Source organism: Mesocricetus auratus, unplaced genomic scaffold (genome assembly GCF_017639785.1).
Source record: "Mesocricetus auratus isolate SY011 unplaced genomic scaffold, BCM_Maur_2.0 Super-Scaffold_100003, whole genome shotgun sequence".
Taxonomy (NCBI): domain Eukaryota; kingdom Metazoa; phylum Chordata; class Mammalia; order Rodentia; family Cricetidae; genus Mesocricetus; species Mesocricetus auratus.
The window spans coordinates 23,515,108-23,534,783 of NW_024429188.1; the positions used below are offsets into that span (position 1 = coordinate 23,515,108).

Here is a 19,676-nt window from a genome sequence, read left to right on the forward strand (position 1 = left end):
TATGATCTTGAATTCTGCTCTATGCCATTACTTTAGCAATTTCTCTCTTATCCATGCCTATAATTTGAAGGTTTGTTTTGTTTCATGGTGTCCCACATTTCATGTATGTTCCTTTCTTGTGTTTAATTTTTTCTTATTCCTTGCTTATTTGGTCTAAATCTTCTGCTCTGTCTTCAAGTCCTGATATTCTATCTTCTGTTTGATTCATTCTACTTGTAAGGTTTCCCAGTGATTTTCCTAGTTGAGTTACTAAGTTCTTCAATTCCATTATCACTTTATCTTGAGTCTTCTTCAATGTTTCTGTCTTCTGGTTGAATTTCAGTTGCAAATTCTAGATTTTCTTCATTGTTTTCATTAGCTTTCTGTTTGTTTTTCTTTGGGCATCACTCCAGTGTTTATTTTCCTTAAATTCTTTCTCCTTAGTTTCAGTGAGCTGTTTCTTTATGCCTTTCTTTTCTTGAATTCTTTGATGAAGTTTATGATTGTTCTTTGAAACTCTATGTCCTGGGTTTCATCTAGGTAATTCTCAATATCAAGAATTTCTGTAGGACTGATATATTTTAGGGAGAAGATACTGGATTGATCTTTCATGTTGTTGACATTTTTGCAATGAGATCTGGAAATGTGGACCTGTATGTTAGTTCTGGATCTATTATGGATTGAGCAGGTTGAGGTAAAAGAGAGGATGTGTGGGTGGTTTGCATCCAGATGTTGGTAATAGCTTGGATGGAATGATGTCAGGTAGACAGAGGGTACTGGTCTGGTGTGCAAAGATGTATGTCCTGGCTCAAGCTTTAAGTGTGGGGATTGATTTATCTGTCTATATTGAAAGGTTCAGTGTGACATGGAAGGGTCCCATGGGTTGGGGGGGGGACAGATAGGGTGGGTGCTGGCAGGAGCTTAGTCATCATTTATGGTGCAGGCAGTTGAAGCCAGGCTAGGTTATGGCACTGGATATAGGACTCAGGGTAGATCTGATGGGTTGTGGAGCATGTGTAGATGGGAAGGTCAGGGAGATCCACCAGACAAGACCCTGTAGAAGGATATAGGAGATCCGGGTGGGTGGAGAGCCCGGATGTGGTACAGAAGGGATCATGTAAGTGATGGAATGTAGGACAGGTCCTGTAGGAAGTCTAGAGGTTGGTTGCTGCACAGGCACTTGTTGGCAGACAAAGCCAGGACACTTGATATGGGAATTAGACTAGATCCAGCAGATTGGAGAGAAGGCATGGATAGGAAGGGGCAGTAAGACCCCAAGAACTGAACCCTAGGGAAGGATGTGGGTGATCTGATTGCGTGGGGATGTTGAATGCTATGCAGAAGGGACTTCAAGCTTTAAACATTCTTATTGTGTGTGCATGCGTGTATGTGTGTGCATGTGTGTGTGTGTGTGTTATGCATGTGTTTGCAGGTGTATCTGTGTGTATGTCGTCCAGAAGTAGATGTTGGGTATCTTCAGTCATAGTTTTCCACTTTATTTATTTATTTATTTATTTTGCAAAAGAGTATTTTACTGAATCTTTGGCTCACTGTTGCATCTAGAATAGCCTATCTCTCCCTCTACCTGGATTATAGATGTGTGCCACCATGTCTGCCTTATTACATGGGTGCTGGAGATCCAAACTTAAATATGTATACTTACAAAGCAAACATTTTGCTAACTGAGCCAATTATGTATTGGAGATGCTGCCAGATTTATTTTTCAATTTCACATTTTTTTTGGTCATGTAGCAAGGATTAGGTTGCCAGTGGAAAAATTCCTAAATGGGCCATCTTTAATATCATGCTAAAATACTGATGGGCTGTCAGATTCTGATGTTCTTAGCTATTCTTAACAACATTTTATTCATGCCTTGGGAAAATTCTAGGTGACAGTAATTTGTATAGTTCCTCCCACACCCTTGTCAATGGAAAATAAATATTGCGTATTCCTCTATATTCATGAGGCATTGGTTCTGGCACATCTGAAAGATACCAAAATGTGAGGATGCTCAAGTGCCTTGGACAAAATGGTATAGTCTTTGCATATAATCTGTACATCTACCTATGTAAGTTAAATCATCTTTATGTATATAATACCTAATTGTCTTGGTTGCTTTTCTATTGCTGTGCTAAAACACTATGACCAAAGCTACTTATAGAAGGAAGAGTTTATTTTCAGCTTATGGTTACAGAGGGATAAGTGTCCATCATGATAGGGCAGCCTAGCCACAAGTAGCAGGTCTATTTGCTGAAGCAGAAATTGAGAGCTCACATCTTTAATGGCAAATGGGAAGCTGAGAGAGTTGACTTGAAATGGTTTAAGTCTTATAAAACCTCAAAGCTGGCCCCTAGTGACATAATTCCTCGGTAAGACCACATCTCCTATACTCCCTAAATAGGCATCATTGAATACCTGAGACTTATGGAGGTCATCTCATTCAAACTATCACATTAACACACTATAAATTGTTGGTACACTTTATAATTTAGGGAATAATAAAAATGTGTGTGTGTGTGTGTGTGTTTGTGAAGTACAGATGCATTTTACCCCCAGCTTGTAGATAAACAGTGCTGTCTGTACTTCCTTCACAAAGATATTAAACTGATCAATGTTTTGGGGGAAATTATTTAAGAATAAAAATCAGAATCAGTGTAATACTTATAATTCTTACTTCATCAGAGTATGTGTGTATTTCAGAGAAAAGAATATTAAGTTTAAAGTCCTGTTTCCATGGCAAAGGGACATGACTGTCAATTTTTCTTTTAAAGGAAATGTCTGTCTGGTCCATTTCAGACATTGTTGAGAGAATTTTAGCTTCATGAAACCCATGGGCTTTAATTGACATCTTTTAGGTCTGAAAACTCATGAGTTAAGCAAGTGAGGAGGATGCTGGAGTAGCTCCTCTGTACTAGTTTACTTTGAACAGCACATCATGATTATCATTCCAAAAAGCCCCAGAAGAACATTTTGCTTCTTTGTGGGGCTGGGAGATAAATACCCTTTATCATCTTTTTTTTGTCATGGAATTCGTTTTAGCTGCACTAATATGCATTAAGAAATTTCTAAGGCAATAGGAAATGTCAGCAAGAATGAAATTAATTGGGTGGTCATCCCTGAAGGTACATATTTGGGGACTGGTTCTCAGAATTGTCACTTCATCAGTTTGCTTAAAAAATAGGATTTACTTTACTGCTTGGCTTGAGTCAAAAGTAATTTCTTTCCCTCAGGATGCTCTTCTCTGACAGAAATGATTCTAAGCCAGCTTCCTTATTAACTCACTCTCATTCTACTGTGACAAAACATGGTTTGGTTCTCGTCTCTAACTCTTGAAAAGAACTTTGCAAAAACCACATTAAACATCTACACAAATTGCAGTCTTGCCCTGAAATTTTGTTTGCAAAAGCATTATGTATAACACTGAATGTGAATAATATTATCTGCAGGATATTGGTAAGAAAGAACCATATAGTCAGTGTTTTTTTCATTTCATATTCCCAGACTACCCTTAAGAGTTGATAAATAAAGTGTGAATTTTTTAGCCTGATTTTTATTTACTTTAGGTGCTCAAAGAAATCAGAGTATCAGTGTATTTCTCTCAGATTATTACATTTTGGTATATATCCTTTTAACTATACCTGTGCCCTATATGTTTTGAGATTTGAAGTTTATATTAGACTTCTCTATGTCATCTATTAGTTTCTTCCACAAATACAAACAGCAGGAGCATCCCAAGACAGTAAGAAGACTCTAAGGCACCTGGTTGGTATTTTTGTTTATTAAAATAGATGTATATTTAACAATATATTTAATGATCTTCTGCTCAGGACATTACAATTTAGATGATGGTCTTATCTCATAAATCATCCTAGGACATAAGTGCTACAAACTGGAATGCCTTCAGGGCCCCACCAATTAAGAGATGGCCAATTTTGACAAGTGTGAGCAATTAAAAGAATTAATGTTTATATGCTTGACTTTAAGGAATTCTAACTCAGTAATTTTTAAGATCTGTCATATTGGCAAATAAAACTGGATAAATTCAGCCTGTTAGGTAGGACTTAATCTGTGGAGAGGCAACTTTTCCACATTCTATTTATTTGTTGTTGCATAGTAAACCACTCCCCAAATTAGGTGCTCAAAGCAATGCTAATCATTTAACTTTTACATATTCTGATTCTGGGTGTGTTCATTAGGCTTAGTTCTGTAGCTATTGCTCACGGTCTTTCATGTAGCTATAGTAAGATAGTGTGGCTAGACCTCCTTTCTTATGTACCTAGTCATTAGTGCTTATTGCCAAGAACACCTATGTATGGCTCCTCTGTATGTGGAAATCAACAGAATGTTGGTTGATGAACAAAGTAGAATAGCAGCTTTCTTGAGAAAGGGGAGGGAAAGAGAGAGACTTTTCTTTTGTGCATCAGTATATTGGAAGACACCAAGTGCCATTTTATTTTATTTTACAAAACACTATTATTTGTTTGTTTGCTTATTTATTTATTTATTTATTTATTTATTTATTTGGAGATAGGTTCTCATGTCATAGGCTGACATCGAACTTGATTTGTAGCTGAGGATTAACCCGTGGCCTCCACCTTCTAAATGCTTGGGTTATAAGTATATGGCACCACGGTCAGTCTATGCAGGACTGGGGATGTTAACCAGTGCTTCCTGAATTCTAGGCAAGCACTCTACCAGCTCCTTTCCAGCTCCATTGCATCTAATTCTTTAGCAGAGAGTCACAAAGATTAGTTTATAATAAAGAGGAAAGGAATTTAGATTCCATGTCTTAATGGGAGTGGAACAAACTATTTTGTAAACAGACATTGAAAGTTTGCATCAGAGAATAGTAAACCTAAATATATAACAAACTTGGATATATTAAAGGAGATGTACAAAATGTTTCACAGCTGGATTGGCATGGTCCCTGAATAAACAGAAGAAATAAAAGCATCAACAACTGATAAGATCTTCTGGCGCAGATACTTAATATCAGCTCCAGGGACAATTAAGGGTCTAAATGGGCTGAAAAATCAATAGCAACTCTGAGGGTTGTATAGGGATGAGGAATGAGAAGGTCATCTATGTGAGGTAGGATGTTTTGTTAACTCTTGCTGACGCTTTAGAAATCTCTCTGAAATCACCCTTAGCCACTGGTTTTTTTTTCTTTTTGCGTGTGTGCATTTGTCTGTCAGTAGTTAGAAACATGTCAATATATGGTCTTCACTCTAATGATTTGAACGTTTACTTTTATATGAACAGGCAGAGTAAGAAATGAAGGGAAGAGAAATGGCAGTCTGTAGGAACATACATTATTGCAATTATTATCACATGTATATATTATGGTTGAATCTACTTCCTGTGGTTGCAGGCCTGAGGGTCTGACTTCTTTGATTATGCTCTCTTCATCGAGGACCCAGTAACAGTGTGTGTGAAATCCTTCTCACCCTTCTGATCTGCCTGACATTCCATCTGCAAGTATCTTTTCTGACCTCTAGTCCTCTGTTGCATCTATTTGATTCTAGGTGGAAAAGGTTGCCTGCTTTTAATGGCACATGTGATTAGATAATCCTACCTGGATAATCCAGGATCAGCTCCCTATTTTCAGATCCTTAACCTTAATTACATCTGCAAAGTTCTTTTTGCTGTGTAATGGCAGGATCCCAGGGATTAGGATGTGACAATAATTCTACTCAGTGCAGACAGAAAGTTGGGGTAAACAATGATAGTTTCTCCTCTACTTGTTTCCTCAAGAAAGTAGGCCAGTCAGTAACTTTTTTGATAAACACCAGGTTTTAATTGAACCACTTATTTTAAGTTGATTTGACAAAAGACAAGTACTCTCCTGATTTCTGCTACTTCTCTAGAATAATGCAAGGCCCAGTAGAACTACTTTGAAATCTGGAAGACCAGACTTTGCACAAGTATGTGATACTTCCAAATTTTATTGTTCTCATCTATAGATGGACTAATAATAAGGTTAGAATATAGCAAAGTGCTTAGTGACTGCTAGTTAATAATAATAATGATAGGATGACATAGCCATAGGCTTTTTCACAAGTAAGAAGGTATGAGAGGGCCAATAAAAATCAAGATTTGAGTTCGTACTAGTTTTATAGTAGCCTGATATACATTAATTTCTTGCTCTTGATATTTTTCTATTAGACATAGAAGAACAAAACATTTGTTTTGAAAAGGGATTTGTACATTTCTTCTTTTATACTATAGTTTGAACCCAGAGCCTCCTGAATGCTAAGCATGTGTTGTGCCACTAGGCTAAACACTCAGTTCTGTACAAGTTTGTTTTTAAGCAAGTTAGCTTAAAAGGAATTTCCCAGATTTAATTGGGAAAGGCAGTGACTGGGCTGGGTGCAACCTGGTGCCTGTTTCACGCAGCCCATGAACCAAGGATGATGTTTAGAGTTGATAAATGTTTGAAATTTTTCTGATCTTGACAAGCCATAAGTTGAACCACAGTTGATTAAAACAATATCCCACCTCAAAACAATTCTTTCATTTTCACAAATACTTACAATTATACTTAATTTTATTAATTATTATTTGTGGAAAGATTAATATTTCATATATGTATACTATCTTCAGTTTTGCTTCTTCATAAAGCCTGAAGTATTTACACTTTAATTTTTTACAGAAAAAGTGTTACATTATCATCTAAGTAACCTACGTATTTAATATAAAGACATAGACAGTTGATAGGTATAAGGGACCCTAACATCTAATACAATACCTTTCACTTTAATTTATTATTGTTATTACTACTGTTATTATGTACATTCTCATATGCATGTGTGTGTGTGTGCACATGTGTAGGATGGGTTTATAAGTACAGATGTGCACATGCCATGATGCCCATGTGGTGGTCAGAGGACAACTTTCAGGAGTGGGTTTTCTACCATGATTCTAAGGATAAGATCCAAGTCGTTAGGATGACAGGGCAACCACTTTATCTGCTGAACCATCCTACTAGTCCAGTACCTTCACTTTATAGCTGAAATCAAACCCCAGAAATACTGGTGACTGATCCAACAAAACTCAGTTGGTTATAGAGCTAGTTCAGGCATTTGTAACTTAAATTAGTAAGTTTTTTGTGGGAACAGGTAGACCTTTGAGTAGCATGGTGGTATGTTATTCATTTATCTTTACATGGATCTCTGTGTTATTATCAATCTAAAATGGTTTCATACACAGGCCAGGAGTGATATAGGCCAGAAAGGTAGCTGACCCACGGGTCATCTGAACAAAAACTGGAAAACATCAGCTTGCTGCTATGTGTTTCCATTTCCAGAAAGAGCACCTCTGATTGTAAACCTCTAGTTAAAGGTTTATCAGATTCACTCATGTTGCTTTTCTTTTATTTATTGTTTTTGTTGTTAGTGAAAATCCAGGCATGCTAGTGTTCTTTTTAAAAAGTATATATTTATTTTTATTTTATGTGTATAGGTGTTTTGCCTGGATGAATGTCTGTGTAACCTAGATTCCCTGGAACTGCAGTTACTGACAGTTGCTAACTTCCATGTGGGTACTGCAAATTGAACCTGGGCCCTCTGAAAGAGCAGTCAGTGTGTTTAACCACTGAGCCATTTCTCCAGCCCTGCTAATATATTCTTGCCAAACTGTACTTGCTTTCTGCTAAAATTGTTCATTCAACAGCGTAGGAGCCATAAATGATGCAATAATTTTCCCTTGCATCAATAGCTATGTTGCTTTATGGTTACTGTTTTCTTATTTGGATACTGATGGCTACCTGTGATATTTGTCTTTCTTTCTGCAGGTGGTTTACAAATCCAACAACAGTCAATGCCTTTTACAGTGCATCTACCAACCAGATACGTGAGTACCAGATTCTTGATGGGGATTACATTGATCCTGTAGCTTGTTTTTGGTGGACTGGCCATCTTCACCATATTAATTCTTCCAATCCTTGAACATCTTTCCATCTCTTAGTGTTTTAATAAATTTATCCAGTGTTTTCATTGTAAAGGTCTTTAACTCCTTTCTCCTTATAAGTCCATAAAAATTTTATATCATTAATGGCTTTTCAAAGTATAATAAACAGAAATGCAGTGAACTTTTTCATTAAAAAGAACATACTTTCTTTTTCATTTCATAACTCTTTTGATGATCTTGTCCACACCATTCTTGCTCTGGTGGGGAAATGGCAGTTAACTGGGAGCAATTTTTATGGAATAAAGAAGCTTAAAGGTATTCTGATTAACCCTATGATGTAATGTCTTTAGGTTGTTTATCTCTGTGTGTTGGGTGTATGTAATTATATATGCTCTCCTGGTTAGTTTTAAGTATCAAATTGACAAAGCTTAGAGTCATTTGAGATGATAGTCTCTGTTGAGGAATTGCTTAGATTACATTGGCCTGTGGGGGTGGGGTGGGGAACAGCCCATCCTGAAAAGCACCATCCCTAGGCAGGAGGTCCTGAGCACCGTAAGAAAGTTAGCAGTCTTTAAACCTTCTGGTAAGCCTTCCTTCAAGTCAGCTAGCAAGCAGCACCTTCCATGGTTTCTGCTGTACTTCATTAGTTGTGAAGTGAGTTCCTCTGTCAGAGGTAATCCTGTGAGGAATGACAAGCAAACCTGCCTTCAAGTTCCTGTCTTGCTTTACCTCAGTGTTGGATCATGGTCTGGGATTATAAACCAACACCCCTCCAAGTTACTTTTGGAAAGCGTGTTTTATCACAGCATCTGAACTAAAACTAGAACAAATACTATAATTAATTTTTAAAATAATTAAGATTCAGTATGGCAAAAGTTAAAAATCTGATTGCATTCATAATTGGTATTAAAGATTCTGCCACTGATGGAAACATAAATTAGGCCACCCACATTGCAAGGCAAGTTGACAATGTGTGGAAAAGCCATGGAGGTGCCTGCACATCTGTGATGATCATCTGCATGCCTGATCTATCCCAGAATTTTGATTCTTAGTGTCATTTTTGGACCATGAACGAAAACACCCTCGGGGAACTTGTCAGAAAGGCAAGTTCTCAGTCTCCAGCTTATACAAAAACTTTGCATGCAAGGCTCAGAGACTGGTTTTAATAAGATTTCTAATTGTTTCTACTGAGTACTAAAGTTTGAGAAACCTTTCTCATAGAACACAAAGCAAGGCAAAAGGAAGCCCATGAAGAATGTTTGTGGCAGGGTCATTGATGGTAGCAGGAAAAGGAAAGAGTTTATGTGTCCTTGTGCATGGAGATAAAGTAACGTGGCACATTCATACAAAGGAAGAACATGCAACAGTGAACGTTAGATGGACTACTATGACACCTATTGACAGAAACAGATGAATTTCACTAATTAGGTTATACAGCAAATCAGTAATGAGAACATATATGGAGTATGACACCTCACCAGTAAAGTTGAAAATCATGCAGAGTAATCCTATATGTTGTTTACAGTCATATCCATTTGTAGTAGAAATCATTCAGGAAAAGGGAAGACATCAAATTCAGGTTGGTGGTGTGACCTCTTGTGGAGATAGCTGACTGCTCCAGGTCAAACTCTTTTGGTTTTCTTTATGTCCTCTACCTGTCCATGATGACATCTTAGGGCTCAGTCCTGTTTCCTCTCCTGCTTGTCCCCATTCTCCATCTTTGCTCACTCTTGTAATGATAACATCTGATCTTGTGGTTTTAATAGCATCTCTGCGTTGGTGAACTCATGATGGAATTTATAAGATTTATCATCCTTACCCTTGAGATCAATGTTTACTAGCTGGATGATCAGAAGAGTCTTCTCATTTGCCTTCCTTCTTCTGTCCTCACCTCTTCTGTTCATGGTTCTATCATGCCACCCCTGTCTTCAAATCCTTTATCGGCCTCTTATCTTACTGAGTTTAACATTTATTATTTGCAATGCCTATTATTTTTCTTGATAAGGTCTCATGTAGTCCAGGCTATCCTCAAACTACATATGTATCTGAGGATTCACCTTGAACTTCGGATGCTCCTGCCCCTACCTCCCAAGTGCTGGGGTTGCATGTGTGTCATCACAGGAGGCATATGAGGTGCTAGTGCTGGAACCAGGGTCTAGTGCATGCTAGGTAAGCATTCTGCCCCCTGAGCTGCATCCCCAGCCCTGTATTTGTCATTTCTTTACTAACTCCAGTTCCATATCTTTCTCTGTTCAGACACACTGGCCTCCTTTCTGTTACTAGAACACAGGGGACATACTTTTCTCAGGGAATTGACATAGTTTTCCCCCTAGAAAATATCTCAAGTGGTCTGCATGGTTCATGCCCCCACTTACTTTTGGTAGTGACTCAAAGATCTCTTCTCAGTGAGGTATCAGGCCTGTCCCATGCCCAGTCAGCCTCATATGTCATAGGTCATCCAAGTTAGACCTGGACCTTATAGGACTCTGTGGCCTAAATACAGTTGGAAGATTGTGCTTACTACTAGAGTCGCCCCCTGTGGCTACTCTTGGAAATGGTAATCTGTGGGAATGTCTTGAGAGTTATGAACAGAAGGAAACCAAGCAGATGGTGTTAATTTTTTATTTCTACATTAGCTAATATAACCAAAGAAGTTGTTAAATATTTTGAGTGTCACTTCTTAATATGTAAATATTCATTATACTGAAAATACTGTTGCTTTCTTAAGGTCCAAAGTTGCAAGTTGAGTACCAAGCTGCATATGCTACACAGAGACTTAAAATATTTGGGATGTCAATTACAATTAAAATTTATAGTACTTATCTAAATTCATTAGGTATAAAGTGTCTATTGGGCAATAGAATACTGATTAGATTATCCATTTTACTAACTTTTTATTTATGTGTATGTGTAGGAGGGCATACCATGGAATATGTATTAAAGTGAGAGGGCGACTTGCAGGAGTTAGATCCCTCCTTCTATCTTGTGGGTTGTGGGGCTTGAACTCAGGTTATGAGGCTTGGCAGCAAACCCCTTTATCTACTGAGCCATTTCACTGATCCAGATTATTTATTTTAAAAGAACATTTTAATAGATGAAAGTTGTATTACACAAGCAGGTGTCTCCAGATGAGTTGGTGGTAAAGTTGGTGGTATGCCCACCATAGGAAGGGCAGAGACATAAGGAATTCTGATGAGGTTTATTTACCCAATCATTTTTCTGATTGTTCTGGTGTAACTTAAGGTTACATTGCCAAAGGTGTTTTTTTTTGTGGTACCCTGCTTTTCATTCTTAGCAGACAAGGGAAGTTCAGGAACAATTCTTTCTTCTGCAGGTCATGTTTTCACTTTGAAGTAGTCTCTATACTAGTTTAGAGAGTTCTGGTCTTGGTCTCTTGATATGGTTTGGAAATCAGAGGCACAGGTGTCCCAGGTGTCCCTAGTGTCATGTCTTAGAGGGGAATAAATCAGGTCATCCTGGGCAGGAAGACGTCGGTAAGAAGTAAGTTGAGCCTAAAGGATGAATGTTGTTTGTAAAAAGGAGTTCTCAATTGGTTTAAATATTAAAAACCCAGAGTCAGCTATAGAGGAAAATGCTGAGAGATCAGAGAGAAGAAGGAGCAAGCCAAAGCCACCATTACCTCCTTTGCATCTCAGCAGACAAGAAAACTAGATACTGTTTCTGTCCGCTTATATTCTCTCTGCGCAGCCATCTTACTTCCTGTCTGTGCCCAGCCATCTCACTTCCTGTTTCCAATCAGCCTCCCATCTGTCTGTACAAATCTCTATGGTTAGCTAGTGGCAAGCTCCATCCTCTGATCTTCAGACAGGCTTTATTTGTACAAGCGAGATATCATCAGTTGTTCATCTGGCAGAGCAGCTCAGGCCGAATCCTGAAGTCTATTCAGCATGACCTTTTAGTATTGTCCTAGCATCTCAAAAATGTTGTTTGTGTCCCTTTGTCAGAACAGTACTTCAACTTTTGTAGATCTCTCTCTCTCTCTCTCTCTCTCTCTCTCTCTCTCTCTCTCTCTCTCTCTCTACACACACACACACACACACACACACACACCTTTCTCATAGCTACAAGGGTCAAACTTCTTTGAGAATCCAAAACAATGTCCAAATACTCATTTTTCTGCTTGACCAAGTAGAAGTAATGGACAGCTGATGCCAACTGAAGTGGAAAGATGGGAAAATGTCCTTAGAGTAAGATGATTCCAGCTATGGCTGGGATTTTTCTTCTTTCCTCTCCTTTTGGGGTCATCTTGCTGTGGGTGGCAGACACCCTAAATGTATCTTTTGTCCCTCTGTGATTACCGTATTATCAATGAACTAGGATTTCCCAGCTTCTGCCATAAGCCAGACTCAGCCAATAGTCCACAATAAGTCTACTAAAAGAGCCAAATTGCTTGTGGTAAGCAGAAAAGGGCTTATTTAATATGGCCACAGTGGAACGAGGGACACTGAGATCAAGGGACTTCCTCCAAGTCTGTCTTTGGGGTTCTAAAGTGACATTAAAGTTTAATAGAACATCTTATATTATTTGTTGCATTCAAAGAAATCTGTGCAGTACACTAGCCCATGTTAAGTCAGAATGTATTAGGAGGATAGAAAATCAACATGTGCCAATTAAAGTGTGACTCAGCGAAGAGCTGAAATCTTACCACTGTCCTCTGAGCTGCCAGTCTGCCTCTCCGACTTACTCTTCTCATCGCCACAGATGTAATCAATGTGCTGCTTTTCATGTTTATCTTTCTTTGGGGGTCTTGCTATATAACTTGGCTGTCTTAGAACTTGCTATGTAGACCTTGCTGGCCTGAAACTCACAGAGATTCCCCCTCCCTCAAGTACTGGTATAAAAGCATATACCACTGTGCTGGATCATGTTTATCTTATAAAAACTAAATTGTTAGCGATTTATGTAGGTACCCTAAATTCTATTGCTTTTCAACATAATAAAAATTTACCATACTACAGGCAATCTTCAGAAATTGTGGTTTTTTGCCGGGCGTTGGTGGCGCACGCCTTTAATCCCAGCACTTTGGAGACAGAGACCGGTGAATCTTTGTGAGTTCGAGGTTAGCCTGGCCTACAAAACTACACAGAGAAACCCTGTCCTGAAAAACCAAAAAAATTGTGTTTTTTCAATCAGTATATTAAGTAGATGTTTGACTACATGTGTGTCCATGCCCCATATGTTTAGCTGGCACCTGCAAAGGCCAGAGAAGGGCATCAGATCCCCTAGTGTTCGAGTTACAGATAGTTGTGAGCTATCATTTGGGTGCTGGGAATCTAATCTGGATCCTTTGGAAGAGTAGTCAGTGCTCTTAACCACTGAGCTCTCTCTCTAGTTTCATTCTTTTTAATGTATGTATAGAGCATGTGGCAATAATTTTTCCCATTTCACTGTACATTGTATTCAACCGTTTGACCATGCACACAGCTTACCTGTTCTGCTACTACGCACCCTCTCTATTCTCCACCCTTGCAGACCATCACTCCTAGGAATGGTGGGTGCTTCTGTGATATTCCTGTGCATTGTCTAGTGTCTTGCACTGGGAAGTCATTCAAGATGATATTCCTCGGGGTAGAACTCCTAGCAGAGAGAGTCTGCAAGTTCTCAACCAGATATTGCCAGATGCTTTTTAAAGTGGGTGTTTTAAGTTACAACATTATTCCTTTTGTTCCCCCTTTTCATCAACTCCTGGTATTTAAAGACTTAATTGTTACCAGTCTGAGTGTAATAGGTCAGTTCTTATGCAAGAAAAGGGTGATGAGATTGTCTCTTCACTAGTGTTTCCATTTCTCTCAAATGTCACTAAAGGCTTACTGCTCCTTTGGGGGAATTAAGTGTGTCTAATAATAGTTCTGTCTCCAGGGTTTCCCTTCCCTATGCCTTTGTCTTGTCTGTGAAGGGCTGACCCCATCAGAAGTTTCCTGAGGAAGTAGCCATTTCAGAGTAACCCAATGGGTTCTAGAAAGCTCATGGGCAGAGAGGTTTTAAAATGAACAATTTGAAGCAGTATTTTAATTAAGAGATTCAAGCTGTTTCTATTTTCCTAATGACCAGTGCCTGCTCTCATTGTAAATTACATTACCAGGCAAGATGACAAGGAATCCTTTGGGTGACTTCCCCCCACCCTCTTTCATTTCTGATTTTCTGGACTACAAATTAAGACAGGTGGAATTTCTCCTTACATATTTCCTCACTGGCTTTCCTGGGACTCCCCCATCCCCTCCCAACCGCCTCCTCTGTGCTTCACTGAAGAAGTGAAAAATTGAGGTGATTTTCTAAAATGAACATCTTTATTGATTAGGGGCTAATTCTGACAGCATGTGGCCATCTGTTTAATTGGGTTCCACATCTACAATGTAACTATACTTAGTAACGTGATTTATGAGAATTTCCTTCATGCCTCATTATCATTTTCTGATTTATGCCACTAAGTCTGCTGCTACATGCAGTAAAGACTTGAGTAGAAAATAGGAAAACCTATAGATTTCTTATTTTTCCCAATCCATTCTTTTGTGTAGAACCCTAAGGTTGGGGCCATCTTTTGATGTTCACTTATTTTGCAGAGTGGTAAAGCTTATTTTCTGCCCTTGTCAAGCTAAATACTCATGTCTTCAGATATACAGTATAGTGTGAAGTCTTAGTGATTTAAATCTGTTATATTGGGCATTGTAGTAAGCTGTCACCAATCTTAATTACATTTAAATTGGTAGTTCAGTTAAAGAAAAGAACAAGGGACTGAGATCATTAGCACCTCAGCCTGTGCTTTCCTAACTTTGTGACAATTGCAAAACTTATCATTCCACTTTTTAAAGGGACAAAGTAAAAGCCTCAGTGGAAGAGCTTGAATGCCACGCGTGATGGAACTAGCCTTTCTGGCCCCTAGTGTACTGTTTGCTGTATTATGGGGCAGCCCATACACTGTTCAGGAAGTGTTTCAGAGGATAGACTTGTAAACTGCCAACACATGACTAATGTCAAAACTTGTATTTCTCAAACTCGAATGCCAGGCAGCCCTTGGATATACCCTCATGTTCACTTGGGTTAATACATTGTGCTTTAGTTGTGCAACTGAATGTTACTTATATGGCAGTGGAGAAGAAAATGCTGTAATATGTGCACCATGTGTTTGCTATTGACATAAGGCTGAATGAAAGAAGTCAGGCACACAAAGGAATACTATTTTACTCCATGGTATATGAGTCCAGAGCAGAAAAATTCACCTGTATGATAGAAGTTAAAATAGTAGCAATCTTTATTTTTGTTGATTGATAGAAAGTATGAACAATAGTTTCTGTCTTAATCTGAGCATTGTATATGGGATGTATGTTACTGCTTGTGCCTTGTCTGGGCTGTGGATATAGCTCAGTGTCAAGGTGCTTACTACCTAATATATGTGAGACTCTGAGCTCCATTCTCAGCACCACACACAAAATATTTTTCCTTTACTCTGTGTAAGCAATGCCTTAATGTAAATAGCAATGTCTTTCCATTTCCTCCATAAAGATATTTGGGATAGCATATAGTAGACATAGATATCTTAGCCTTCTAATAAATTGCCTAGGGCTAAGTCTTCAGAGGTACAAATCAGGAAAGCATTTTCTGTAAATTGGCAGACCACAAATGTTTTCAGATTTGCCACACAGCTTCAGTTTCTGAACTCTACCACGGTAGTTACAGCAAATCCATAAGCCAAGTGAGCATGGTTGGGCTTCAATCAAACTTTATTTATGGAATCTACAGCAGGCTGGATCAACCCATGGGCTATAGTTGTAGTAAAGCCTATGAGAGGATTGGCTCCTGAGAGCTACCAAAACAAATCTGACCCAGCTTCTAGTCAGGTAGTGGCTGGATGAGTGACCAGCTCATATCAAATTTTTATTTTTAGTAATACAGATTGGTCTTTAGAATGAAGTTTGTTATATGTGTCATGTCACTGTGAATTTGTAATATGCCTCATTTCAGTATTTAGCTTTTATATTTGTTTATCTGTGAATCCACATTAAAGAATTATTTTAAGTAAATAACATCTTGACTTGAAACAAGCACAGCCTGAGGGCTAAACCCAACAATTTTATTATCTTTACTGTTATATCTAAGAGATTTGGTTGCCTTAGTTTAATTACAGATATTGTGCTAAAGAAGATAATATGCTTTTGTCTGGAGGCTGGGTTTATACTGGCATCAAACCACAGAGTTAATCCTGAAATCAAACATAGGTTTGTTTTCCTGTTAATGGCATAACTATTTCAAACTATAAGAATTTCTCATTCTTTGTTGGATAAGCCTAAAACCATAGGATGGAAGCCAAGTTAGTAGATATTCACCTGTGGTTTCTATTGGGATTTAATGGAATTAAAGTCTTGAATCCATTTGACACTCCATTTGGAGACATGAGGAAACAAGGCAAACATCTAGAATTTGGGAGCAGTGTTCAAAAATTCTGGTGCTATGGACACATGTAAGTTATTAACACCAATTTCCCATTATCTGCAACACAACTTATCTGTTGCTTGTGTATTTGAATGTGTTGCAAGACCATGGAGTAGTAAATTTCTAAACATTGACAAAAACTTTATTAATTCCAAATCAAATATATAATAATCCCAGGATGTTTCTGACAGTGCTTGCTTGTGTTCCATTGCTATTACAGAAACAGTACAGTGTAGTTATGGAAATAAACATTTTTACTGTTTTCCTATTGGCATTCTTCAGCATATATAAAGTTAGTTTATCTTTGGATTGTTCTCTGTTCTATAATGTTTGATTTAAATCATTGCTCTATGAAGCACTGAACCAATGATACAATGGATAATGTGTGTGACTCATATCTGAAGATTCTAACAATTGCTCTTTGAGTGGTTGGAAAGATGGACCAATCAGAAAAGTGCCTCCTGTGCAAGCATTAGGGCCTTATTTCAGATCTCCAGTGCCCATGTAAAACTTGGGCATGATGACATATGTCTACAACCCCACTTCTAGGGAAGGTTGATGGAGATTGATAGACCCCCCTAAGTCTTACGTTTCTAGCTAGCCTAGCCTACTTGATGGGCCCCAGGTTCAGTGAGAAACTCAGTGTTAAAAAGTAAAGTGGAAAACAATCCATGGAGACCCCCAATGTCAAGCTCTGGCCTCCACATGCACATCAGTACATGTGCAAATACACATGAATACATGCATACAATTATTTTTTTCCTTTTTAAAATTTAAATTAGAAACAAGCTTATTTTGCATGTCAATCCCAGTTCTCTTTCCCTCCCCCCTCCCCTGTCCCCCACCAACCTCCTATCTCAACCCTTTCTACTCCCCAGGGAGGGTGAGGCCTTCTGTGGGGGATTTTCAAAGTCTGCCATATCATTTGGAGTAGAGCCTAGACCCTCTTCCGTGTGTCTAGGCTGAGAGGGTATCCCTCTATGTGGAGTGGGCTCCCAAAGCCCATTCATGCACTAGGGATAAATACTGATCCACTGCCAGGGGCCCAATAGATTGTCCAGGTCTCCTAATTGACACCCACATTCAGGGAATCTGGGTTGTTCCTATGCTGGTTTCCCAGCTATCAGTCTGGGGCCCATGAGCTCCATGCATATAATTCTATCTGAATGACTGACATAAGTTGTATAGAAAATCAGCAAATGAGTTTTGGCTTAGGGTAGAATTCCTAACAAGTTTTGAAATTGCCTTGAACATACTACAATGTTTTGTAGTATATATTTTTACAAAGTGACAGTCTCAGCATTGATATGTGCATGCATGCCTCTGTGTGTGTGTGTGTATGTGTGTGTGTGTACATATGTATGTATACCTGTGTATGCATTGGGACTAGAGGGATGGCTCAGAAGTTAAGAGCACTTGCTGTACTCACAGAGGACCAACATTCTAATCTGAAGGCTCACAAACACTTGATATGTATGTTATATATGTTAACTCTAGTTTCAAGGGATCCAGCCTCTTCAGGCCTCCACAGGCACCTTCATGCATATTATGCATAGACATACACATAAAATAAATAAGAAAGTTATTAAAAACAACCAAAAAATCTGAAAATGCTGAAGATATTTTATATCCCACAGCATTAAATATTCACCCAAGATGTAATTCTTATGTAAAAATAAATAGAAGATCTATCTCATTAGCATGCAGATTTTTCATCTTGCATACATGTTAAAATATATGCATACCAAAGAGTTACTTGTAGTAAATTTCTTTATTATTTATTATCCAGAAATACCTGATTTATATACAGAGATATACACACATGTACATGTGCTTAAAAGTCAAATAAAAAATTCTAGGGTGCAAAGGGGTTGTGAGTGAAAAAGCTTAAGAAGATCTGATCTAGAACATGTTTCCATTTAACTTTTTAGGAAATTGGAATAATACTCATTTCTTGTTATCTATAGCACTGTGAAGCCCCTACCCATAGTGAGTTAAAGCTGAGCTTTGTACCCTATGGGATTTTATATATATAACAGTATGAGTGCTTTGGCTGGGTCATAAAAGACAAGTGACTTGCACCTTGCTCTCTTGGATTTATCACTCTGGCAGAAGTCAGTCGCCACATCATGAGGATACACAAGCAGCTTGTGGAGAGGCCCACAGGTGAGGTTTCATAGGCCTGTTCATTTCTAACACCATTCAGAAACTACAGTTCAAGCATTCTGATGAGCACAAGAAAATCAAATATTTTGATTGCAGTCTCCCAAGAGCCCTTCCAACAGAACATCTCCCCAAAATTTGAATTCCTAGCCCAGAGAAACTGTTAGATAGTGTATGGTTGTAAGAAGATATATTTGGTTGGAGATGATTTGTTATATCGCATTATAATATTGCCAGGTACTGAGCTTGAACTAGCTTATATAGCATGGTATGATAATGGTAATTGATACCTTATGCTCTCGAGTGGGACAGTTTTAGTTTGAATCTTGACTTGGTCACTAGCAACTTGCAATCTTGGTCAAATTTATCAACATTTTAAATCCACAGTTTAAGTTTTAATTAAATGGAGATGATATTACTATCCTATAGACTTGTGAATATGAAATAATATAAACTAAATGCTCAGAAGAAAATCTAGCTCATAATAGGTAAATCATAGAAAGCTACTAAGGCTTGATTCTGATGAGTTGGATGAAAGACTTGTTACCTGGTCATTTAGAGGACATCAGAGTGACTTGTTCATTGCATTCTGAGAGTCACTTCAAAGGAGTAATTCAGTCTGGGTGAGCCACGATTGGATTGTTGGTAAAAATGATGATTGAGAAGACTTTTGGAGGCAACTAAAGTTCTGTAGGCAGAGAAGAGATGATACGGTATGTAGGAAGGAGTGACTACTGGAAAGGTAACATGCTGAGCTGTACATGGTGCAGGAGTGGACTATGAGAATACCACATGTGCTGGAACAGAGGCTGCCTGGGTGCTTTAGAAAGCAAAGGGCACACTGTGATTTGTGAGAGAAGTTGATAATGAACTTCCAGATCATGTTGAAGAACAGGGAATTAATGCACTTTTCTTTAGGACGTAGAAAAAGTAAAATCAATTTACTTTCTTCGTTTGATTCTTAGAAATAATAGCTCAAAGAGGGGGAAGGCAGGCTACCTGGACAAGCTAGGTGTTTTGAACACGGCCCAAGAGAAAGATGGAAAGGACCTAACCTTGGGCACTGACCTTGCTAAGAGGGATCTAGGCAATGGACAAGTTAAATCTCAAGAGAGCTGTCTCTAGTAACTGAAAAATGATAACACATAATACCATTTTCAACCATTTCCATTCCTAC

The 19,676-nt window shown here is 38.3% G+C and overlaps 1 protein-coding gene across 1 annotated transcript in view; it reads left to right on the forward strand.

Moving 5' to 3' along the window:
• Phex (phosphate regulating endopeptidase homolog X-linked) overlaps positions 1-19,676 on the forward strand; it is a 207,962-nt gene that overhangs the window by 147,395 nt on the left and 40,891 nt on the right. The window contains exon 15 of the mRNA XM_005074253.4: positions 7,773-7,831. Coding sequence (XP_005074310.1) covers positions 7,773-7,831 — 59 coding nt within the window. The remainder of the gene's footprint in view (positions 1-7,772; positions 7,832-19,676) is intronic.